Genomic DNA, 26,658 nt, shown 5'->3' with positions numbered 1-26,658 from the left:
AATAAAGAACTCTGAAACGTAGCTTATATTACTTCATTGTGTTGCTGTTTGAGTAAGGTTGATGAATAAAACCAATAAGAAGACGAAGCCAACTTTTCTCATGATGTTTCCCTTTGTTCAATTGATTGAAGTTTGATTCATTTAGAATCCGGAATCACAAAACAGTAGTATATCGGGATTGATTAATGTTACAACACAAGCTTTAGTATCAAAATACAGATAATTTATTGTTCTTTCAGAAAAAAAAAATTGAAAAAAAATTTTTTTTGGACTTCGATCATGTGTACGTTATATCGAGTGACGTTATAACGAGGGTACGTTATATCGAAGTTTACCTGTAGTAGTTTGTTCGGATATACAAAAAAGGAAGGAATAAAAAATAAAGTTAATGATAGAACTCAATGCAAAGAATAACAAAAAAGTGGGTTTCAGTTTTCTCTAATATACTGCGTTTCACAACTATAGAACCACTATTTTTTTCTGAGTTTCCAGAGATATGTCAGAAGTCGGTTGAATTGAAGTACATAGTGGAGAGTACAATAACTATCTTCATTCATACGACTGACGGCGCCAGTGGTTGTATGGTTAGCGTAACAGCCTCACAATCCGATCGGCCTGGGTTCAATCCCAGCTGGCGTCGTTGGGATTTTCTGAGGCGAAAAATCTCTGGTTACGTCTTCCTTCGGAGCGGAAGTAAAAGAAGTTGGCCCGGCTCATGAGTTGTTGAGTCTGATAGGTAGGAACAGGTGGAGTCGCCTCCCTGATGTCGGTGATTGGCACTAAAGTGGCGGAAATAGGCCGACGAAAAATAAGCGAAGATAAATAAAAAAAAAAATTCATACGACTGACCATTTCAACTTTATTGTTGTGTTCAAGCTCGAAACATTTAAAAAACTGAAAATCCAGTGTTTCTTAACTATAGAACCAGATGGAAAAACTCTCACTCCTTTACAAAATTAATGCCAATTTAACATGAATTACGATAAGTTTCTAATTCGTAGGTCATCTTTAGTTCTCAATCAGTTCGAATAACCCATTCGGGGTGGTTACGACCAAGCTGCGCCATGTTGTATTTTCTCAAAAAGGCCTGGTTTAGATAGCTTACCATTCAGAATCATTTACGGCTGTTTTTGCAACAGAAACAATGTGATAATTGGGTAATTTGGTATCAATTCATAAAATCTGGAAGGTTTAATGAATAGGGGCTTCTGATTCTGGACTGGTTAGCTTGTTTACCAAATCAAAATCCTGTCAGCAACTTATGAGGACTAATCGGACGAATAGCAGATGCAGCTTACCAGCAGTATGAGTGATTGAAGAGCTTAAACGAGCATCATCCTCTGCATAGAACGAGATATCCACTCAACATTGCGCAGCTTGGTCGTAAGCACCCCGAATGGGTTATTTGAACTGATTGAGAACTCAAGATGACCTACGAATTAGAAACTTATCGTAATTCATGTTGAATTGACGTTAATTTTGTAAAGGAGTGAGAATTTTTCCATCTGGAATTATAGTTTTTTGAATGTTTCGCGCCTGAACACAACAATAAAGTTGAAATGGCGAGTCTTTTAAATGAAGATAGCTATTGTACTCTACACTATATACTTCAATTCAACCGACTTCTTACATATCTTTGGAAACTCAGAAAAAAAGAGTGGTTCTATAGTTGTGAAACGCAGTGTATATTCCCATCACACTTTTTTTCACTACACATTTTGACTTGCGGTTTGCGTTTGGTATATGGATTCGTCTTTCACGGTAGTCCTGCCCTACATCTAAAAAATCCCATGGTACGAAGGTCACCGGGAACAGGCTTTTTGGAGCCTTCTCGTAGATCCCAAGAAGAATGGATTGTTCATTTCGTTACCTCTGAAGCGACGATGTAGTATTATTGATTGGACTGCGATTTCATCTGGTTCGAGATTTCGAATTTCCCACAATACAGAAATATCTAACAATCTGCGGAATGGGTTTTCCTGCGTCATGTATTGTCAAACACGTCGAGTCATCAGTTAGGAGAGAACAGCAGTTACTGGGTGACATATATACGAAGGCCGTTCAAACAATAAGTTTCAGTGCCTCAGAAATCGCGGAAAAATAAAGTTAGGACAAAAAACAAGGGGATTTTCGTTCCTCCTTCCTCCTAATCCTTTTAAACCCCTTTTTATGTGAGGATTTTTTACCAAAACTTGGCGAATTGTCACCCGAGTAACATTTAAATTGAAATATTGCTTCATTTGCATAAGCGATTTTGAGGTATTCGAAGCTGTTTTAGCTATTTCCCGCTTATTCCGGCTAGAGAGCTTCGATTTACGTGGAGCTCTCTCTTTCTTACCGTATCCCTGAGAATTCGTCAAATAAATGAGCACTTGGGGCAAAGGGGGGAATTTGGACCACCTAAGCAAATCGCCTAATATTTCCAAACCAATACGGTCTAAATAAAAAATGTCACATTGTATACTGAGCTACACTTGTTTTCTCTCAATAAATAATGTTTAATCATCATACAAAGCTTCAATCTACCAAATATATCATAAAATAAAAGAGATGATTTTTGGACATTAACATTTGATGCGGGGTGATTTGGTCCAGTGTGTGTTTCATCGAAACAAACATACTTATGTTTATGTAAAGTATTTTGGGATAATGTTACAATCAGTAACAATGTTTTGGGATCGATACCAGGTGTCTTGGCCAGATTTCAGACACCATCTCGAATTCTGCATGAATCTTTTACTTTTGATGCTTGGTCAAAGAAAATCCGTTCTCGATGGCCTGCGTTGCTCTTTCAAGCTACTCCTTCTTGTAACGTTGTCTGTCCATCCACTTTTTGTAATTCTGCGGCATCTGGAATGAATTAGACCAAAGAAAAGTCTCAAACCTGTAGGACCAAAAAAACCTTAAAACCACTATTGGAACACTCAAATTTTTTGACCATCAAAGTGCTTGCTGTGTTTATGCTGTCGTTTCCCTTTACTTGTGAAGTTATACCAAAGTTTTTTTTACTTTACATACGGTTCAACAATAGAAGGAAATTACATTATAAAAAATCCAAGTTGAGCCGTAATTTTTGAGAAAAAGGGGTGGTTCAAATTACCCCATATGACCAAATCACCCCGTGTTACCCTACTTGATGGGATCGTCCAATCCGACGAGAAATTTCTCCGATACCAACATTTTCTTGGTGAAATGCATCGATTTGTCTTTCTTTTCTCTCCGTAAGCACTTTTTTTCTTGGCATATTCCAGATTTATTAATCAAAACAACTAAAACAACAGAAAAATGTAACTGGTCTTATAGAAACTGGACACTTGAAAAATACAAAACCATTGGTTTACGCTCAGCGCTTGCACACACACATATGAAAATCCTGCAGTGTATGGTAGTCACCAATACCAATACATTAGAATATAAGTTGAAGCATTGTATTTTTTTACAATGGCACAAAGCAGCCAGATCATCACCTGGTTGGACAGAGTGTAAGAGACACTTTGCAAATAAGCACGCATCAGAGGTAAAAAAAAGTTTTTTACTCTCTCCGTTTTGCTTCTGTGTCAATGTCCTGGAAAAAAGGTGATGAAGATGGTGGTGTTTCGAGCGACATAGAATGCATTGCCATGAATATTTCTCAAATCGTGACGTCAGTATTTGTGTTTATGTTCGATTGCCTACTACATCCATGTGAAAATGCAATTTTCACTAAGTGTTTTTTTTAATGAAAAACATACATTTTTTTGGAGTCCCCGTGAATTATGAGTATAATGAGACAGCGTGCAGTGGATTTAGTGAAATCACGTCGAAAAAGACGGATAAAAGTGATACGAACAAACGAACTTTCATTATTATTATGATACCATTTTGATATGACTATGGTTCTCAGTGTCGGGGTGTGTGTGATGTGGGAAAATAGTTTTCGATTAACCCCTTCCCGTATTATTTAATACGTCACACATCAAGTGGTTTCACTAGCCTGCAGAGCGTTCTAGCGCCTTATGTTATTCAAGTACCCACGAGTGAGACTCGATGTTGTACGGGAATGGGTTAAACAGCATTTCACCGAAAATGTTACTGCTTTCGAGAACTAAAACTACGACTGTTCTTTGAGCCTTTTCACCACATAAATAATTGGAAATTAGCCTCAATACAATTGTCATCTGTTGAAAGACAAGACAGTTGCAAGATTTCATGAGAAATTTGGCTCAAATCATCATGAGACCGTGAGTATTTTGAGCATTGTTTTGTTTCTTCATTATACACATTATTTAGAACGCAAATAATTACGACACTCACCATGATCCTATAATCGAAATAATAGATTTAGGTGCGATGTGAACTCGCTGCGAAGCGACTTATGACTAAAAAATCTGTTCATAGATAAACTTTTGTATTTTGTGTACCACAGTATAAGTCGGATTAAATTTCTTCGATGAGAACTTCCTTGGCCAGAACGAAAATCGGATCCGAACCTCCGACATGATATTGTATGATTCCTGATCACTCGACTACGGGAACACAGGGTTATGAAATTAATTGCATTTTCTATATTAATGCTGTTTAGTTATTCTCCGTGGTGTAGACACTATGTCTCATCCTTATACAACAATTCTGAAATAATAGAACTGAAATTGACACTTATACTTTCGATTCGCCTATGTCGAGGGAGTACCCGATCACACCATTACTTGGTGACGTGGTGACGACGGCTGTCGTAAGACCATAAACTAAAGTACGATTTTTTTCAGCGTGCTTCCCAGAACATTCTCTACTTTCAGATATTCTAGCTTGTAAACACACGGATCTATAGTCCCGTTTGCAAAAATGAACCGGTATTTTTGGTGGAAAATGTAAATTATTTGCCAAAACTGGAATATGCTAGCAAATTAGTCAACGAAAACGAACTAATAGTTACTACACCCAAAGTTAATTTTTAGCACAAGTATGGCATCCCGATTTATTACATTAAATGAACTGAAAAATAATAGAAATGTTCTACTCCCCAATACATGTATATCATTTGTATAATATATATGCTAGAGCCAATATCAGCGAGTGAAACAGGAGACACATTTAAATGAAAGCATATGAAAGCTTTTCGTGTAGTTTGCCAAATACACGGCCCAGACAGAGAAAGATATATTCTCGTTCATTTTATTCTTTATCCTCTTAGAAATCACTTTCCAGGTTCATTTCATGATATATTATCACGCTTCAATATAACAGCGCTGGCAGCTATATGGATAGCGTGGTCGTGTGAAATAGCTTTGCATTCCAGCCGGCCTTGGTTCGATCCCCATTTACGTCGTATGGATTTCTTATTGGTACAATCCCAAATGAAATGAGAAAAGAAAACAGAAAGAGATGTCTGCTCGCATACATACAAACCATTTTTAGATTTCGAAACGGCTGATTATTTGCGCATTTGACTCTCCAGCACACGAAATGGCATCATTTCTGCCAAAGATGAAATGTTTTCTACCAACGCTAGTTAGGGTGTAGGAGTATCTGACTTGGAGGCTCAAATGAGCGGCTCGTGAGTGCTCGGCCATCTCTAGTTTCTCATCGAACGACAAAACATATTGATCAACTTGTATGTTACAAAAACAGAACCAAGCATAGTTTGTATTTTAATCAAAAATGTTATAAAATATTTAAATCAAAACCTTGACGGGGGATTTTGAGGGGAAGAATCGAAACTTTTTCAAGCAAATATAGGTAGGTAAATATAAATATAATGTTAGCAAGAGATATTAAAAGTTGGGGGTTGAATTTAAGGAAAATTTTAAATTGTGTGCAAAAAGTTTCGAAACCATGCAGCTTCTGTCGGAAGGCACACTCACGCACGGCCAGTGTCGTGACATCACTTTCCAGGACAATGCTCGCGAGGGGCGGTTTGCTAGTGTTCCGCGGAGACCCGGGACTGTCCGAGTTGACCGAGTTCAAGCTCGGACTATGAGGCACACGTACACAGACCGAAGGCACTGGGGCCATGAGCGGATTGTTACTAGCGGTCGTACTGTTGTTGTTGTTGATGATGATGTTGGATGTTACTGATGATGAGAATATAACGAAACAGATTGATACGAACTGGTGAGCTTTGTTTTGATTCGACGAGATCATTCGTGGTGGGTGTTTGCGGGGTACTGTACAGAAAAAAAGGACGTTACATATTTACAAGCTCAACGAATTTTGACTACCGTTCCAATTTTTCGAAGCAAAATAAGAAGCAACTTCTTGGAGTTCGTAACTTCTCTAAACGAGAGCGATTATCTCTAGAGATAAACACAGAAGAGGAGGTATATCAATTCTGCTCGGTTGGATGAAATGCACATTGATTCAATAACGACGTGTACATGTTACTTCACTCTGTGAAACAAAACAAAAACCTACTTTTCATGGACTGTTAACATACTTAAAGCAAGTTTTCTATATACGGGAGGAAGAGAGATACTGAGTTATTCTGTGCGTCTGTTTTCGGACCGGGGAAAAATATATGGAAAATCGAATTCAGTGGGTTTTATGGTAGTCTTTGCTTCACGCTGGAGGGTAAAATCTAAAACAACGCCGCAACAAAATACTGGTTCAATGGTTGTGAGGAGGGGAGGGTGGGGTATTGTTCAGAGGGATGTGTCTGCTATTGTTCGGTATTGAGTTTCTTCTTCCAACTCAAGCAAAACCCGTCTCGACGGGGTGGAAAAAAAAGGAAAACATTCGTCGGATATTTCCGTGTGTATAAAGCAACACCCGATAGTTTACACATGAAGTGAAGTTGGATGTTGTGGAGAAAAAAGGATCGATAGACAGCACCGAAAAGAGATAACAAACAACACATTATGCAGAATTTACGTACCTTCTTTGGGAGGCTGGTCGGGGCTTTGGTTTTGGTTCTGGTTCACCACGAAGGCGGAATTTTCCTCCTTCGTGATGCTCATATAGTAGCACGTGTCGTCTTTTTTCATGATATGTCGGGGGCCAGGATTTAGTAGAATCGTATCCTCGTAGAACTCAGGTAACTCCGCGGGTCGAACACCAACTAAGGCAACGCCATATCTGTTTTCGGAAAAAAATAAAAGGTACAAATTGGTTGGCTATGCAAGGTTAACCTGCCACAACGAAAACATGATTCGCTACTTACTTTCTGTGGGAATGAAAACTAGCGTAGGTAAAGCTTTTTCCCTCGTACTCTCCGAAAAACCGACTGTCCCCCAGCACGATATGGTAGATTTCGTTTCCAGAGCACTTTCCGTAGAGCCGGTGCCACTCTTCCGCCGACTGTTGACCTTCCCTGTGCAAACAGTACCGATTAGCATAATCATAACGTTTTATCATCGTTAAATGCGCTAATGGCTGCCGCTGCCGCTTTGCACAATTAGCGTTGTATTTATGGGAGTGATAGCCAAAATTGAAAGCCACAATCACAGAACCGAAATTTGAACTATAATTTAAATTATTCTCGTTATGTTGGGCTTCCGGAGATCAAGGGCACTTTGTACGAGTGGGTGGAGATTATGGAACCTTATAATTCGTTTAGTTCTGCAGCGGATAATGATATATTTACACCACAGAACAATTACAATTAAACATTTCATATAAATCAACACTGGTTTTGGGCAGTTCTACGCCAAACCTGCCGAAAAACAACGAATTTTGATGCTACCTTTTTCGATTTTATTGAAACTTGGTACATATGATGGCTGCCATACAAATGAAACACAAAGTTCTGCATTACTCGAGAATTAATCAAACGAATGAAACCAAATTAGGCATATGGAGCTTTTAGGGTGCAATAAATGTTTCTATGGTGGTTAGACACTCCACCCCCTCTCTTAGGGGGGGATGCCATACAAATGTAACACAAATTTCTGAATTACTCGAGAATTAATCAAGCAAACGAAACCAAATTTGGCATGCGAAGGTTTAAGGATGCAATAAATGTTTTTACGATGGTTAGATACTCCTCCCCCCTCTCTTAGGGGGGGGGGGGGGTTTATCTGCCATACAAATAAAACATAATTTTCTGCATTACTCGAGAATTAATCAAGCAAACGAAATCAAATTTGGCATGTGAAGTTTTTAGGGGGTTTCGCCGCTAGCTGAAATCAGCTGTTAGCGTTCGTTCAATTTTCCTTCCACCAGCTGTAAAGCGACAATATGAGCGCGCTGCCGTGCCACTGACCGAGCGAGGGATCAGATTACAAAGAGCTGATTCATTACGCGCACGCGTTCGCGAGTATGGATATATCCAGTTGTGCGGTCAGTTGTGCTAGGATCAGCAATTAGATTTCGTCGCGGTTTAACCTAACCAGCGACTGGAAGAGAACATACTGTATAAAAAGTATAGCATGGACACATATTCCCGATTCGAAAGGGATACCGAATTTGAACGCCCTTGGCTTCCCGGGTGGCAAAATATTATTGAATGAAATTGTAACTCCTTTCACACTGGTAAGCAAGGGGCATCAAAATTGCTGACAATCCATTATCTTAGTATTTAAGAACCCACAAAGCATGTAAATAATCAGTATCAATAAAGTATCCAAAGAATATTCAAGTAGTACGTTCGGTACCTCTACATCCGAAAAAGGTTTTCCTCCGGCGTGAGGAAGTTTACTAAGTTGCATCTTTCACTTCGCTACAAATCCTGAGTTACTCTGTTTCACTTGTGCTGCAAGTGGAACATAGAAACTGACAACAAACTTGGAATTAGAATTGGCCTGTACTGCAGGACGGTTCTAGCCAAACCCCTCCCTTGCAAGGAAGTTATCATTGGAGTTCTCGTTACGTGGGATTTTCATTGTCTAACTTCTGGTTAAGTCTTGGACGGTCTGTTCAGCAGAACGTCGAATACTGACCGGTAACCCAACTCGCGTCGTAAGGTCGGCGTGTATCGATCGCCGACATATGGTGGCTCCAGAGAGGACTCGTTCGAATTAAAACGCGACGCGAAGTTAAAACTCGTAAACCGAATCACTAAAGTGAAGATACTCCGGGACCGGTAACAGTCTCGTTAACGCGAAGTGAAAGAACAGAACCACGTAATCCGAAGAAGCATGACGGAATACGTGAACAATCCAAATGGACACTGCCGTTTGTGTATGGCAGAGGACACTTCGGACCGGACTATGGCCGAGTGCTCCAAGTGTAAACACTGGTTCCACATCACTTGTGTGGGACTGGAACTTAAGCCCTCCAAGAGGGAAGCATGGATCTGTCCGCAATGCGTCAAAGAGATCAACGAGCTCCAGCAACTGAGAAAGGAGATCGAAGATTTAAAGGCGAAGCAACGCAGTCGTCCAACGGAGCAACCAACAGTAGCAGATCCGCTCGAGATAATCCGTCGCCAATTTGAGTCTCAAATGGAGAGTCAAAAGAAGAGGGACGAAGCCTACCAAAAGGCAATGCAGGATCTGGTATCGAGCCTGGGATCTGGAGGATCCAGGACAAAAACAGAGGTACCAGCGGGCACGTTAGCCCCAACGTCGGTAACCCTACCGACAGAGTTAACCAACTTGCTGCGGAAACAAGCAGCAACATCTTTACCCATGTTTCATGGGTCATACAAGGAGTGGCCGAACTTCAAACGTTTGTATGACGAAAGCAAACAAACAGGAAACTTCAGCCATGCTGACAACGTGAGCCGTCTGATGGCTCAATTAGGAAAAAGGCCAAAATCATACGTCAGCGCCCTAATGATGGACCCTGGCAACGAAAGGCAGATCATCGAAACACTATCAAGTATATACGGCCAACCAATGGCGATATACAACGAACTGTGGGCAGACTTAACCAGGTTGAGGAACCCAAGAATGGAAAACCCACAAACAATGATCGAGTTTGTGGTCACACTAGGGAATTTAGTGTGCAACATGAGGATGATAAACCAAAGATCATACCTCAACAACCCACTCCATCTGGCAGAAATAGTAGGAAAGCTTCCCTTGAACATCAAAGAGCAGTGGGCCGATAAAGAAACTAACTGTCTTATGCCCATGGAAGGGCAAGAACCAATCAGATTAACATTAGAGGATCTGTACAACTTTTTGGTGCCACAACAAAGAAAGGCGACGCTACTTTTGGCCCAAAAGTGAATTATGAAAAACCTTTGCTAAGAAACGAAAATCAAGGCAGAACGAATGTCCACAATGAAGGCACCAAGCAAAATTGCTCCCACTGCTCCCAACAGCATAGGATAAACATGTGTGAAGCTTTCAAAAAGCTCGATAGCAAAAAGAAACAGCAAATAGTCCAAGATAAACGGTTATGTTTCAACTGTCTTGGTAAAAACCATCAAAGTAAGGACTGCAAGTCCACCCGAACATGTGCAGTGGCGGGATGTAAACGTCGGCATCACACGTTGCTGCATGAACGATCTACTTTGAAGGAGGAACCGGAAGCTAAGAAGGTTCAGAATCCAGCGAAAAGGGAAACATCAGCCAAAAACACAAGACAAGAAGGAAAACCATCAACGTCAAAGGACATCGAAGTGGAAGAGGGAAGGACAAACCTGCATGCCGTGAGGAAGAACAAAATATACTTCCAAGTCATTCCAGTAACATTATCAGCAAGAGGGAAATCCCTCGATACTTTCGCCTTTCTCGACCACGGTTCCTCGAACAGTTTGATTCTAAAAGATGCAGCTGAGGAACTTGAGTTACATGGACCATCCTCACCCCTTAAAATGTTGTGGACCAACGAATCGGAATATTCTGACCCAGAGAGTCAGCTGGTGTCGTTTGGTTTCAAAGGTACTAATAATATAACCCATTCGATGAGAAACGTCCGCACAATCAGAAAACTCTCCTTGCCGAGACAAACACTGGATTACGATGAATTAAAGGAAAAATACCGTCATCTAAGAGGACTTCCAATCCACGGATATCAAAACGCTAAACCGACATTGTTAATTGGGCTAGATCATCCCTTATTATTGACACCAACGAATCAGCGTGTCAGCAAAGAAGGTCCAGTAGCGGCTAAAACACCACTGGGATGGACCATATACGGGAACGATAAATTGGAAACAGACTCAATCTTCACGTGTATTCAAATGGAGACAGAATCTCTAAGAGAAGAAATTCAAAAATTCTTCTCTACGGAAGAATTAGGCGTGAAAGTAACGACGATAGACGAACGTAGTACCGAAGAAAAACGAGCAGCACAAATAATGGAACAAACGACAACATATCTTGGAAATCAATATGAGATGGGACTGCTATGGAAACAACCGAGAGTAATAATGCCTTCCACCGAAAGTTACAAGGCTGCCCTCAAACGACTAGAGACAATGGAGACAAAAATGAAGAAGTCACCAGAATTCGCCAAATGGTACAAAGATAAAATACAAGATTACCTAAAAAAGGGATATGCCAGGAAACTAACATACAAGGAAATAACACAAACTTCCGATAAAACGTATTATCTACCACACTTTGCCGTAGAAAATCCAAACAAATCTCCCCGTCTAGTCTTCGATGCCAAATCCAAAGTCCAAGGAGTTTCCTTAAATACAGAACTTTTAACAGGACCAGAAGAATTACCCACGATTCTCGGCGTTCTCATAAGATTCCGTGAAGGGATGTACGCAGTAGCAGGAGACATACGAGAAATGTTCTATCAAGTGAGAACAAGAGAAGGGGACCAGGATGCCCTAAGATTCCTATTTAGAGACGAGAATCAAACAATGGGACACTACGTCATGCAAGTTATGATATTTGGAGCTACATGCTCCCCCGCCTGTGCACAGTACATAAAAAACAAGAATGCCGATCTATACCATGATAAATATCCACAAGCCGTTGAAGCAATCAAGGCTATGTATGTGGACGATCTTCTAGATAGCTACCACTCAATAGAGGAAGCAATGAAAACAGTAAACCAGATAATCAAAATCAACGATAATGCCCACTTTGAATTACGCAACTTCATCTCTAATAATCATGAGATATTGAAAGCGTTACCAGAAAATCGCATATCACCCTCCTGTGAAAGAAAGGAGTTTGAAGAAAAAACGGCAAAATCAGAACGAGTTCTAGGAGTCTTTTGGGATATAAAATCAGACTCAGTCCAATATAAGATTAACGAGATCAACTGCGAGCATATACCTACCAAACGAGAAGCATTATCACAAGTAGCCAGAGTATTCGACCCACTTGGGCTAATAGCCCATCTAACCATAGGAGGAAAATTGCTTATGCAAGAAATCTGGAAGGATGGGACTATTTGGGATGAGAAGATACCTCAACGATTGGTACCGAGATGGAAGCAATGGATATTCAAACTAAAAACCGCGGTCAAACTCGAAATTCCTCGATGTTATTCAACAAAGTTATCAAACACCAGTAAAATAGAACTTCACGTATTTATGGACGCATCAGAAGATGCATTTGCTGCTGCTGCTTATATTCGGGTCGAATGTAACCAAGAAGTGGATATCAGTTTAATCACAGGAGGCGATCTGGCGTAGTGGTAACATCCATGCCTCTCACGCTGAAGGTCACGAGTTCAATTCTCACTCCCGACATTCTTCCAAAAATGGAAGTAAAAAGTGACGAACCAGCCAAATGAGTTGAAAATCACTATAATACAGATAAAAAAAAAAAAAGTTTAATCACTGCCAAAACCAGAGTAGCTCCTACTAAAGGGATGACACTTCCCAGACTTGAATTACAAGCCGCAGTACTCGGAACACGACTAGCTAACACAGTAAAGATGGAAACTAGGTTAAAATTCGATAAACAAGTTATGTGGTCAGACAGCACCCCAGTTCTAGCTTGGATAAGGAGTGATCACAAGAAATATAAACAATTCGTCCAGAATAGACTAGGAGAAATTCTGGAATCCACAACGGTTATGGACTGGAGATAGGTCCCAACAAAACTCAATCCAGCAGACGAAGCTACGAGAGATAAAACTATATCAAACTCCATATGGTTCACTTCCGCTCCCTTCCTGAAATTAGAAGAAGAATATTGGCCTACAGAAAAAGTAAAGCCAACAACAACCACGGAAGAGGTGAAAATATTCAAGATAGACCAAATACCCGATGTAAAATTGCAGCTAAATTGGTGTTCAAACTGGCAGAGGTTGCGGAAAGCCGTAGGATATTGGATCTTCTACGTCCGAAAACTCCAATCGAAAGTGCGAGGAAAACCATACCGAAACTTTGTAACGGTAATAAAACAAACACAAGAGAATCATATCCACAAGATTTAATCACGCTAGAAAACAACGGAAGGGTTGAAGTGAACAGCTCCATAGCTGAACTAGAACCAACACTTGACAGTGATGGGGTAATAAGAACTACCGGTAGATTGGACAAAGCAAAATCACTACCATACGCGGTCCGACACACAATAATAATTCCAAATAAGTACCACGTGACTGACCTCATTACGAAGGATCACCACGAGAGATTCCTCCATCGCCAATTGGAAGCAGTAATTGCAGCGATCAGACTAAACTTCTGGATAGTAAACACCCGCAGTGCAGTTAAACGCGCATTCGCGAAATGTCAGTGGTGTAAAAACCAAAAATCCACCCCGCAAGCACCTCGAATGGGATTACTACCCGAATGCAGGACTAGCCCTTCAACGAAGGCTTTCATCCACACTGGAATCGATTACTTCGGCCCCATGGAAATTACAGTCCGCCGGTCAACAGAAAAACGTTGGGGCGCATTATTTACTTGCATGGCTACCAGAGCTGTACACCTAGAACTAGCAGACGATCTTACCACAGACGATCTTACCACAGACGATCTTACCACAGACGCTCTTATTCGATGCATCCTCACTCTACAATACAGACGTGGCCAAATAAAAGCTTTTTACAGCGACAACGGCACAAATATGCAAGGAGCGAGCAACCTCTTCAAGGCATTGGAAAAAAGAACCGCAAGCAAAGGGATTGAATGGCATTTCATCCCACCCTCAGCACTACATTTTGGCGGTGCTTGGGAGAGAATGGTTCAAGAAACCAAAAAACTGCTCAAGCAAAAACCATGGGGAAATTCAAAACCCAATGAAAGTGAATTGAGGCTTGCACTCACGGAAATAGAGTACCTGTTAAACAGTCGCCCATTAACACATATACCGCTAAACGTGGACGACGACGAACCGCTGACCCCCAATCATTTCCTAATGGGTGCTGCTGATACACCGTACCCGTCATTAAGTGACATTAATAAAGCAGAAGCGAGCAGGAGTCACTGGCTCAAAGTTCAGCATGCCACACAAAACTTCTGGGAACGTTGGACCACAGAATACTTACCAAAGCTAATGAAACGCGAAAAATGGAGAAAACCAATGGAACCTCTACAAAAGGATGACATAGTTGTAATGGCCGACGAACAAATTAAAGGAAAATTCCACAAGGGAATAATCACCGAAACATATCCATCATCAAGCGGACAAGTGCGATCGGTGACAGTTAAATTCGGAAAGAACCAATTAGTTAGGCCGGCCGTTAAACTTGCAAAACTCGATGTGAAGACGCCGAGTACAACCGTCTTCACAGGACATACCAACCTAACAACACTGCCCGATGAGCCTAAGAGAATTAAACGAATGCAAGAGATCGGCCAAGACAACTTCCAACATTGGGCAAAAAGGCAAAAAATTGATCTCGACAAAGTAAAGGAGCTAGCTAGTCGGATACCTAAGGCTAAACCAAAAAAGCCGATAAGAAAATCCAAACCTAACATACTGGCAAAATTCCTAACAGCGACTGCACTCCTCTCCGCAATTAAACCAAGTAATACGATAACCATCAACCCAATAAACGATCCAGGCATACTTTTTGACCATGATGGATCCTACATGTTAAAACGAGGCATCTGGTACACAAACGTCGATACAAATCTTTCGCCGATGGAGGACCTAACCACAATTAACAGAATTTATGAAAATATAACCAATGCTCTGACGAAATTCAGACAAACGGTTCGCGATGACTCCATATTAGAAATGAAAACTTCTATGGAACAACAGAAAATGGTAACCACGCAAGAATTGTTGGCCCTCAAGAGACATAGAAGGAGCAAAGGAATATTCGGTTTTCTTAAAGATATTCTATTCGGCGGAGACAATATGGAAGAAGAAATCGACGCAATCAAAAATCGCCAAAATTTAGAGATGCATGAAATATCGGACAAAATTATCAAAATGCACGCCAAAAATCATCAGCTAAATGACTACATCGATAACAAAATACAACATATGAACCTGAAAATCCAAGGGCTGAAAAGAAAATATACAACACAGGCAGCTGAAGATACAGTACGCCGATTAACCGAGGTTATACTGCTGGCCAACCAGTTCATGGAGAACACGGTAAACAAATACAAGGCTATCCAATCGCACCCATTCAACTATACGGAGACAGAGAAAATTATGAAGGAAATAAATAACCAACTGCCGAATGGATATGAAATTTTAAACGATCCCCTCGGCACACAATTCGGCTTAGCAGAAACAAATGGACATCTCCATATTACTATGCAAACAGTTATAATAAGCAGCGAAATATACGAATTATTCAGAACCATACCAATACCCTCGCCAGCAAACCGAACCATCATCGTTTCCGATCATAACTTCATCGCAATGAGTCATACGCAGAAGTTCTTCTACCCAGCACCAGATAGAGAACGCTTCAACAAGAGCCATTACATTTCCGATCAACACACCATCAAAACTGAACCAGATTGTATCACAGCGGCACTTCTTAAAATTCATACAAAGGAACAATGTAAACTCGAACAACTACCGTACGATTATATGGAAATAATACCTCTGGCGAAAGTTAATCAATTTATCTACTACACACACAATCCAAACAGTATAAGAATACACTGTGACAAAACGATAACTCCCAGTTATTACGCGGCTTTAGTGAAACTAAACACGGATTGCGAGATACAATCAAAGAAAGGTGTAACATATGCAACCATACAAGAAGAAAGTAATACAACAAAATTGTATCATCGAACGAAGACCGACACTTTACACATGATATGGAACCAAGGAGACAAACCACTCACCAAACTAGATCCAACTAAAGAAGAAGAATCACCTACTATCAACACGAATTCAAACCACCATGGTTTGATCATAGTGATAATCACAATCATCTTTACCACGATATCGGCCGCAATAGTGGCATACTACTTCATCGGCCGAGAAAAGGAACACACAACAGATGGCCCGATAGCTATCTCCCGTGAGACGACCCCTAGAAGAAGCGAGAGAAGACCACCACCAAGACCAATACCCAGGATCATGATGACTAACGAAGCAGATAGTATAATATGAACAAATAACAAAAAAACTATTCCTAGCACAATTGACAAATTTATCGTAATTCTGTCGAGCAGAATTACGGTGGGCCGGTATGTCGCCGCTAGCTGAAATCAGCTGTTAGCGTTCGTTCAATTTTCCTTCCACCAGCTGTAAAGCGACAATATGAGCGCGCTGCCGTGCCACTGACCGAGCGAGGGATCAGATTACAAAGAGCTGATTCATTACACGCACGCGTTCGCGAGTATGGATATAGGTCAGTTGTGCTAGGATCAGCAATTAGATTTCGTCGCGGTTTAACCTAACCAGCGACTGGAAGAGGACATACTGTATAAAAAGTATAGCATGGACACATATTCCCGATTCGAAAGGGATACCGAATTTGAACGCCCTTGGCTTCCCGGGTGGCAAAATATTATTGAATGAAATTGTAACTACTTTCACACTGGGAAGCAAGGGGCATCAAAATTGCTGACAATCCATTATCTTAGTATTTAAGAACCCACAAAGCATGTAAATAATCAGTATCAATAAAGTATCCAAAGAATATTCAAGTAGTACGTTCGGGTCCTCTACATCCGAAAAAGGTTTTCCTCCGGCGTGAGGAAGTTTACTAAGTTGCATCTTTCACTTCGCTACAAATCCTGAGTTACTCTGTTTCACTTGTGCTGCAAGTGGAACATAGAAACTGACAACAAACTTGGAATTAGAATTGGCCTGTACTGCAGGACGGTTCTAGCCAAACCCCTCCCTTGCAAGGAAGTTATCATTGGAGTTCTCGTTACGCGGGATTTTCATTGTCTAACTTCTGGTTAAGTCTTGGACGGTCTGTTCAGCAGAACGTCGAATACTGACCGGCAACCCAACTCGCGTCGTAAGGTCGGCGTGTATCGATCGCCGACAGGGGGCACGAATCGTTTCTATGGTGAATAGACACTCCTCCCCCTCTTTAAGGGGAGGAGAGGGGACGGTTTCTGTCTTTATTCTGTCTTTATTCTATCATATTTTCTGTATCAAACGTTTATTCCATGTAACGGAGAATCATGTTATTTGCAAGTGGTTGAAAAATCTTGAACGAGAATTGTGTCTGAAAATAATCTGATATTATAATGATGAGTTTTGGTAGAACTACTAGGAATTTTTTAGTAAAAGGTAAATTCAACGAAGTCGATTAGAAGAACAATCAATGAACAGTTCTGCGATTGCACTCATGAACTTGCGCTTAGTAAGAAAACGTAAATGTTTGAAGGTATTAATAACAAAAAATAAATTGTGGACGGGACGAAGTTTTCCGGGTCAGCTAGTGATCAATATTAATTACGATAGATTTTTATAAGGGCGTATACAAAAATATTGAACTTTTTTTTTCAAAAAATGGTGACTCAAAATCCAGATGTCTGATTAAAATATGATATTCGACAAAGTTGTTGAAAAATTAATGAACTATTCAGGAAAAATAACATTTTAAATTCACTGTTAAGAAATCCAACCTAAAAATTTAGAGTCATATTTGAATCCCCCCCCCCCTCATCTTTAATATTCTTTTGTATATTTATAATGGAAAGCCCTTTTAATTAAACAAAGTTTGACGTGCCGTGGTAGACTCAACAAAATGGAGAAATGAATTTTCTAAAATTTATAAAATGTCAATACTTTGTGAAATCGTAACCATTTAAGAAAAGTAGAATAATAAATTGAATCTACATGCGATTCTAGAAGAAAAACTATATATAACGTTTTATTCTAGGAACAACCGTTCTCGACACATAACCAATTTTTATAGTGAAAATAATGTTACGCACCACTGTACGTTAAGCTTTGTTTAATTAGACGGGCTTCCCAATAAAAATGTACAAAGAAATATTGAAGAGTGGGTGTTTTGATATATCAAAGTTTAAAAAATTAAATACAAGTATTGAGTAAGATTTTATAACAGTGCATTTTTTATGTTATTTCTCCTAAATAGTTATGGTTGTAATGGTAGGTTTTATAAGATTTAATTACTGAAATACTAGTTTTTTTTAAAATGATATTAATATTAACTCAAAAAAAAAATATATATATATAAAAACAATATTATTTTTTTTATTAAGTAATTGACCCGGCTAACTTCGTCCCGCCCAAAATTTATTTTTCGTTATCACATTCACGTTTTTTTTTTTACTAAGCGCACGTGGGTCCAATCGCAGAGCTGTTCATTGATTGATTTTCTAATCTTTATAGGGTAGATTACCTTTTACTATAAAATTCCTAGTACTTCTACCGAAACTCGTCATTATAATATCAGATTATTTTCAGACACAATTCTCGTTCAAGATTTTTCAACCACTTGCAAATGACATGTTTCTCCGTTACATGGAATAGATGTTTGATATAGAAAATATGACAGAATAAAGACATCCCTAAATCGGACAATTCCTTTCTCAAGTTTTGCTCTTATCAACACATTTGTTGATCCATTTTTATTTATATGGATAGAAGAAGATATAGGAGTGCTTTTTATCACATTAAAAAAAATCAATTGTTAAGTTTGGTTGGAATATGTTTGGGTGAAATATGTGTATTATTTTTACGAGATCTTCTCTCCATTTCACGGTAGGGAGGGGTGTCATACCATCATAGAAACATTTCTCATATTCAAAAACCTTCACACAACCTTCCATGAGTTATATTAAGTTGCTTACTTTCAATTAATAACAGTGAAAAATTCAAATTTCGTTATTTGTGTTGGAGTATCAAAAATTACTCTATTTTGAGGAGGCCGAATTAGATGACTATTAAAACATAATAAAGACGAAGAAAACGTATGTTTTGGAGTTTTTTCTTTCATACCCTCTTCTTCAAATAACTGCCAATAAAGCCTGAAAAATACACAATGGCAACATTACAGAGAAGTTCAATTTTCGGTCTGTGACACCGTGCGCGAGTATACGTGTTATGATTTTGCACGCGAGTACAGGAGGGTTAAAGAGGAAGGAGAAGTGTGGATTCACCATAGAAACGTATCGGGCCCCCAAAACCTCCATATGCCTAATTTGGAGCATTCACATGCCAAATTGGCCTCCATTTGCTTGATTAATTCTCGAGTAATGCATAAATATGGGTTTCGTTTGTACGGCAGCTCCCCTTAAAGAGCCTAAAACCTCGCAATGCGAAAATTGGTTTAATTTGCATGATTAATTCAGTAATGCAGAAATTTGTATTTCGTTTGTATGGTAGCCCCCCCTTAGAGAGGTGGGTGGAGTGTCTAACCTAAACATTTATTGCACCCTGAAACCTCCACATGCCGAATTTGGTTTCATTTGATTGATTAATTCTCGAGTAATGCAGAAATGTGTGTTTCATTTGCAGCCCCTTCTAATGAGGGGGAGGGGTCTCGAACTATCATAAGAACCTTCCCCGACCACAAAAATCCCTACATACCAATTGTTATGTCGATCAGTTCAGTAGTTTCCGAGTCCATAAGAATCAGACAGACAGAAATCCATTTTTATATATAGATGATGTGATCCTACGTCGAAAGTCTGTCATTTTTCTTTTTGTTTCAATGTAAAAATCGTGAAATTTTTCATCGGAGAGCATGTCCTCAATATCCTCAGAAAGATAATTTTTTGTTTGTGTCATTTATTGTTCATTGGATTTTTACTTGAAGGTAGGTTCTCCGTTTGCCATAATTGTAACTATGACTTCGTTTTTAAGGGCGCCTATTCATCAGCTATCAAAGGGAACAAGATAATGTATTCAATTGCTGTTAAAAATCCAACTTTCCTATGAATATTGTATTCGTTGAACTTGTTATAACCACAAAAAAAAAACACGACCACCGCTGCATTATGGCTTTTCAGGCCGACACGAATCGGAGAAGTGACTGTCACCGATCTGTTTTTCTATATTTCCTATATAAAGTAAACACTTTAACTACGAAAAGTTCAAAATATCAGGAACTATCTATGAGATATCGAAAAATGAAGATGGAAAATTAAAGAAAAATGAATTTTTATTTAAAAAAAAGGGATTTAAACAAATTTTTTTTTATCATAATAACAGAATAGTTTATGGGTATATCATATTCTTATAAACGTTATTGATTAAACTTTCCGAAAAAAACTTTTAGTTAAGTGGCTCTATAGATGAAAATAAGAAGATGGAGCACAAGAAAAAAAAATGATGGAAAGTCCCGAACCGAGGGGACTAGTATTCATTAGAAATGAAACGGATACCTGGCATATCCAACCGGGTACCGGCGATGAAGTGTTACGTTCAGCAGATTCGTAGCAAGATATTTTACACACTCCCATAAGATTTTCTGCCGGGCTATTGCAATCTTAAGAACTTATAAATAGTTTGACTTGAGCCTCGGTTCAAAACGGTTGCAATTAGGTAATTTAAATCCTCCCCTAAGTAGTCAAAATGACCAATCCAATCCAGCTTTTAATATGTTGTCGATCGATCTGTGTTTTTTTTCAATCTTGAATAAAAATAATTGATTGATATTGTTTGCTTATTTAAATTCGTAGTACAAGTCGGACTCGATTATATACGATTCGATTATATATAAAATTAGATTCGATTATATACAGTGGAAAAAAACATTTTTATATGGAATATAGGGAAAAACATAATATTTCAACGTTAAGGGGAAGGTTCATTGGCTTTTTCAAGTACAGTGGAGTAAAGATCGTGATTTTGAACGGTTTCATTTTTGAAGATTTTGATTGAAGACTCACCAGGAATCGTTTATATTGATATTGCAACGAAATTGAGAAAGATAGAAGTCGGTTGTCAGAAGAATAAATTGTAGAGCGGTTAAAAAGCTTCAAATAAGTTGATAGAAATAACCAAGTTCATTATGGATTTTTGGGATAAAATTAATAATAACACCTCATAAACCACATTCTTTTATGTTTTTTAGTTCCAAAATGTTCTTTGAGTCCGTCCACTACTTAAAATGTTTCCCAACTAAATCCTGTACAAAATTTTCTCATCCTTCAAATGGAAGCAACAGAATCGTTCTAGGTAGCGTACTTTTTGAAGTTGAGCCAGTTCAAGGCAAACAGAGTCCATAACGAGAATGAAACACAATAATTTTGTCGTTGTTGAAATTCGAATATATGCGAAGAAAATTTATTTTTAATTAAATATGATCCTTTTTCACCTTTCTGAAAGATTCCGAAAATATTTTTTTTAATGACAAAGGTATTTTTTGACGTTAGGAGGATGAACTCAATTAATTAAAAACTAAGTTCTGTTTTAATATTGAAAGAATAATAGATGTATGCCTAAAAACAATAGAAAAAATATTGTTTTTATGATTCGATTATATACAGTGAAAAGAAATTGGAGACTGTATATAATCGAGTCCGCCCCATACTTACTCTACGACCATTATTGAAATTATTTCAATACTCCACAAAAATCTAATTATTGTAATAGGAAACCCATATCAGAAAAAAAAACTATCCAAGATTTCTTGCAGAAAACATGATTGTCTACTAAAGGATATTCATTCTAAACTGAAAATTTGTTCTTTTTCATGCAAATAAGAACCAACTAAAATGTGTGGAATGAATGAGCGATTAACTTAACAATAGTTTTGACTAGAGTAGATAAACTTTTTTACAGAAGAAATCCTCTTGCGCTCGCTATCATTAGGAATAACAAAAAAGAAAGATATTGGTTGCAATTTTTTCAACAGTGCTACGACTAGTCATTAAGTCATTGTATAAAAGTCGTTTTTCCGCTGAGTAAAACTTTTAGCATAAAGTCATCCCTTCCCAATCCCCCTATTTGCAAGTCACAACATTTGCTGCTTCACAGCATATCACTCCCAGGTGGCGATTCTTGCTAATTTAGTTCATGTAGCACAACATCACACCGTACACTCTCAACCGGCAATACTTACTGTCCCCTCGAGGTGTGCAGTAGGAGTGTCACCAGCGTACTCGCCCCAGGACACGTACAGTTGTTCGCCAGTAGGGCGTATTTGAACTCATCCTCACAGACGACATGCTCGGCGAACTTCACATGCAGCTTGTTTTCAGGCCTTCAGGTGGCGAGGCGAGGAAAGAGGGACAAACGAATTCGGACCGTTAGGAACGCGTCTTCATCTGAGAGAACACTGCCCGGAAGGCAACTCACCGAAAGATCTGAACATACTGCGGCACGTTGGGGGCGAAGTCTTTCACTGCCCAGGAGCGCAGTATCGTGTGCTCGTCTGCGGCCGTTTTGTCCGCATAATTCCGGGCCGCCAGGATGAAACAGGCCTCGGCTTCCGCCATCCGGGCACGCGCCAGGTCACCGTCCTTCAAACATGATCCCTATGGGAGGGGGGAAAAGAAAAAAAGGAAATGAATAAAAACAACACAAATTTATTCAGATGCAATAACTGGGCTTGACAGTCAGAACTACAGTTCGATTATTATCCTGCTGACAGTATCAATTAAATTCAACACGGTAAATAAGTTCTTAATTAATGCTCTGTCAACGCGATTTAATTTGGCCTATTTTCAGACCATTCTTCAGTTTGAAGTAGCGCGCCGAGAGAGTGGCAGTGTGATTCAATTATCGCGCGTAAATCACGTCCAGAAGCCCACCACACCCCCAAAACCCATGCCGTGCTCGTCGTCACTCACCTGAATGTAGATAACGCGCTGCGCCCAGATGGGCACCTGCAGTATCATTCGCATCGTCGTGTCCAGCTCCATCGGGCTCAGCAGCACCACGTAGTAGTCCTGGAGCAGTGGGTGGGCGTAGAATTCGTTCAGGAAGTCCATGATGGTGTCGGCATGCAGCGTAGTCGAGCATACGACCACGTGCTTCTCGCTTTGGGCTCGATGAGACGAATAGCTGCCGCCCAGCTTCTGTCGTTCCATCCACGTGAAGGCCAGCTGTTCGAACTGTTGTAGGTGGAGAAGGGGAACGAAAAAATGAAACCATTGTGTCATTCATATAAAATTGTCGGGGGAGGGGTGCCACCGGGTTCCATTTAATTATATTCCGTATAAGAGTTTCTGTTTCGCTTCTTTTTTTCAAATGTGTTTTTGGGAGTGGATGAATGGCAGAAATTCAATGCGACTCCAGTCGCAATAGTGGTATGCTTTTAAAGCAAACATTAAAACCTAGCATCATGGGTCATAAAGGCAAGCGAGGGGGATGACAATGAATGAGAACGAATTTACCGCTTTCAGCAGATGCAAAATGAATCCTGTATGAGCAATTCTGCTGCGTTCGGATTGTAGGTTATCCAATATACAGTACTGGCCAAAATAATGTTCTTTATAATGTCTGTTCAAAATTTTTATTCACAACTTTGTTGTTTGGTTGTTTTATAAAGTTTTTATTAAAACATAAACTTAATTTGCTCTATGCGATATATTTCTACTTGCTAACAATCCTTCTATTTTTGACGTAGGACTACGTTTTTGAATTCTATGTACGAGGGGTCACTCTACGAAAAATGCAACGAAAAATAAAGCGATTTAAAATGCATATACACAAAATCGTTATTCCATTAAATGTTATAATATATACCAATAGATAAGAAATTCAGCTATTTTTAATCATAACACAAACCGCGAAGATAGCAGAATGAGTAAACAATTTAGTGAATTAAGCAAGTGTTTTTTTTTTTCAAATTTGTCTCGCTGGTTGCGCTGCGGGGGTGCAACAAACAACATGTTTGCATACAATTCGGGCGTTAGCCTCATGGTGGAGACAGGCATACCGTTCAGGGATTGTTAACCGGTTTTACCGTTACCCGTTTTACCGGTTTTTTCATTACCGAATTACCGGTGATTTTACAATCAATAATCGGTAATTTCGGTAATTCTCATTTCTACACCATAAATAATGTTTGCCTTTATGCCGCTTTGAATATTACTTAAGAATAAAAATAAGATCGAAAAGGCACAACTGACAATGTTGCATCGATTCTACGACCTCAGAGCTTCGGTTTAAAAATCGCTGATCGATCTGTTAACGAAAAACGGGATAAGCTAAGATTTGTTCGCGTATGTGACTAATCATTCTGCTCATGGTCGTGACACAATTAATGATGACTTTGGCGTCTTCTATCAAACGTCACGGGCTACATTTATCAAGCAAGCATTTGAAATCGTTTGCTACTTGATGAAATTTGTCGATTATGGTATTGATTCAGTAGCTGGACAACAAGAGGCAAAAAATTCACTGGACGATGCAGAACCATCAGAACAGATCAGCATCGAAGAAAAACTTGAACGGCGATTGCAGCAATCAAAGGTATCAAGGTCCAGCTCAAGCTCGGATTGATGAAAATCTTCAAACAAGAGTTTGCGTACAGAGGCAAATGCATGACAATCGTATTCGATGCTTCTTCGTTGGGCATAGACAATATTATTGGACTCTGATCGTGCGTTTTCCTATTCTGAAAATTTCGTTAATGAGATCCGATCTAGATTAGAAGACGACAAAATTAACATTTTTCGTGTGCTCAAGTCTTACTTTAATCAACAAACTAAGTAGTAAAAACTTGCAAAAGGTTTTCTTGGTATCCAATCATTAACAATAAAAGTCGTTTATTCAAGAAAATGGTTTAAAAAAAAAATTAAAAATGGGGAAAAAATGGAAATTTTGGCACAGTAATGCAATCCCTAATACCGTTCACAAAAGAACTGGTTCGACAGAATGATTGAACGGACGATCGATTTCAAAAAAGAACGAAAGTTCGCCATATGAACGGAATCCGGATGAACTGATTAGATTACGAGCGAACTGTTTGGGAATGAACGATAACTGAATACATGTGGAAATTGGATTGCATTGAACGGAATGGATGATAATAACGAAAATGTCTCTCAAAACATTTTCGTTATTATCATCCATTCCGTTCAATGCAATCCAATTTCCACATGTATTCAGTTCATCGTTCATTCCCAAACAGTTCGCTCGTAATCTAATCAGTGCATCCGGATTCCGTTCATATGGCGAACTTTCGTTCTTTTTTGAAATCGATCGTCCGTTCAATCATTCTGTCGAACCAGTTCTTTTGTGAACGGAAAAGAGTCAGAGTGTCATTCATAAGCAAAATGTATGTAACGTGTGACTTATTTTGTTATTGTATGTTCAATTTTTAATTTAAAATTAGGATTGTTATTATCATTGCAACTAAATTTGATTCTCGGGAAAGCTTTGAATTTTCAATTCATGTGCAATATTTATAATCTGTTTTTCTGAAAAATAAATCCGGAGGAAGCTGAGACAATTCATGAATGGGATAAATAAATCATTTTCTAGTGGAAAAGCAAATTGAAAACAAATTTTGTTTCGTTGCTTTAACCCTTTGTGGTCGTTTGTCTGTTCTCAGCCACCACAGCAGGGAACTATACTAATCTTATACTTTACGCATCACTTTAGTTCACAATTTTTATAAACGAATTTTGATGTTTAGTGAACTTGTTCACAAATCAAAATGGTGCTCCTATAATCGTTACTCAGTATACACAAAATTTGTCATCCATGCTTGAGGAAAGGCTCAATGCAAAATTCCATGCATTGCAGCAATGTGTAGATTAGGGTGGCAATAGATATAGAGGAAAAATTACAGGAGGTTGTGTCCAAGACACGACCACATTGTTGACGTAGAACTACGCTGTTATTTTGTTCAAGTCCTCCGCTTCGCGCTTTTCTTACCAGAAGCCATTTCTATTAATATTTCCGGTCTCGATTAGCTAACTGTTACCCTTGGTGGAGATAGTTTTGTTACTGTCACTCGAAACCAAATCAGACACAAAATTACTGAACAATAATTTTTTTGTTGAGCCGATGATAGCTTAGTTTGATGATTCCCCAAACAATTGTAAAGGGTGTGTCACATCAAATTGCATCACGGAAAAAACGCTGTAGAAATTCGCCCAGTAGACCGATCCTTTTGAAAATTTTAGACAGTAAAATAAAAACTATTAAACAACTTTTGGCATTTTCTTTTTATTCATACTTTGAGCCCAAGCCCGTATGCTCGCACCTTCCTCTTTACCCCGTCCATAAGGTTCTGTACAACGTCAGGTTGTAGTTTTTTTTGAACAGAAATCCATTTTCTCTTGAAGTCCGCCTCCGATTTGACAACTTTTGGGTTCTTCCGGAGGGTCTGTTTCATAATCGCCCAATATTTTCATTCATTTCCTTTGGCACGAAGGTGACCCCGTTGGCTTCGTACCACTCCAACACGTCCTTTGAATAGTGGCACGAAGCGAGATCCGGCCAGAAGATGGTCGGGCCCTCGTGCTGCTTCAATAGTGGTAGTAAGCGCTTCTGTAGGCACTCCTTAAGGTAAACCTGCCCGTTTACCGTGCCGGTCATCACGAAGGGGGCGCTCCGCTTTCCGCAA

At 39.2% G+C, this 26,658-nt stretch overlaps 1 protein-coding gene across 28 annotated transcripts in view; it reads right to left on the bottom strand.

The window, feature by feature from the left end:
- Positions 1 to 26,658, bottom strand: part of LOC129769127 (potassium channel subfamily T member 2) — a 569,383-nt gene that overhangs the window by 87,506 nt on the left and 455,219 nt on the right. For 27 of the 28 annotated variants that reach the window (XR_008741821.1, XM_055771198.1, XM_055771174.1 and 24 more), the window contains 6 exons: positions 22,928 to 23,191; positions 22,434 to 22,612; positions 22,198 to 22,338; positions 7,136 to 7,285; positions 6,851 to 7,050; positions 5,841 to 6,050 (listed from right to left, as the gene is read on the bottom strand). Coding sequence is in view for 27 of the 28 variants with exons in the window: in XM_055771198.1 (XP_055627173.1) it covers positions 5,841 to 6,050; positions 6,851 to 7,050; positions 7,136 to 7,285; positions 22,198 to 22,338; positions 22,434 to 22,612; positions 22,928 to 23,191 (1,144 nt within the window). In the remaining variant the exon portion in view is untranslated. The remainder of the gene's footprint in view (positions 1 to 5,840; positions 6,051 to 6,850; positions 7,051 to 7,135; positions 7,286 to 22,197; positions 22,339 to 22,433; positions 22,613 to 22,927; positions 23,192 to 26,658) is intronic. The other variant, XM_055771191.1, reaches the window with a different exon arrangement.

This window comes from Toxorhynchites rutilus, chromosome 2 (genome assembly GCF_029784135.1).
Source record: "Toxorhynchites rutilus septentrionalis strain SRP chromosome 2, ASM2978413v1, whole genome shotgun sequence".
NCBI classification, from domain to species: Eukaryota; Metazoa; Arthropoda; class Insecta; order Diptera; family Culicidae; genus Toxorhynchites; species Toxorhynchites rutilus.
The sequence above is the reverse complement of the archived record's forward strand: the minus strand, read 5'-3'. Positions and strand labels throughout refer to the sequence as shown.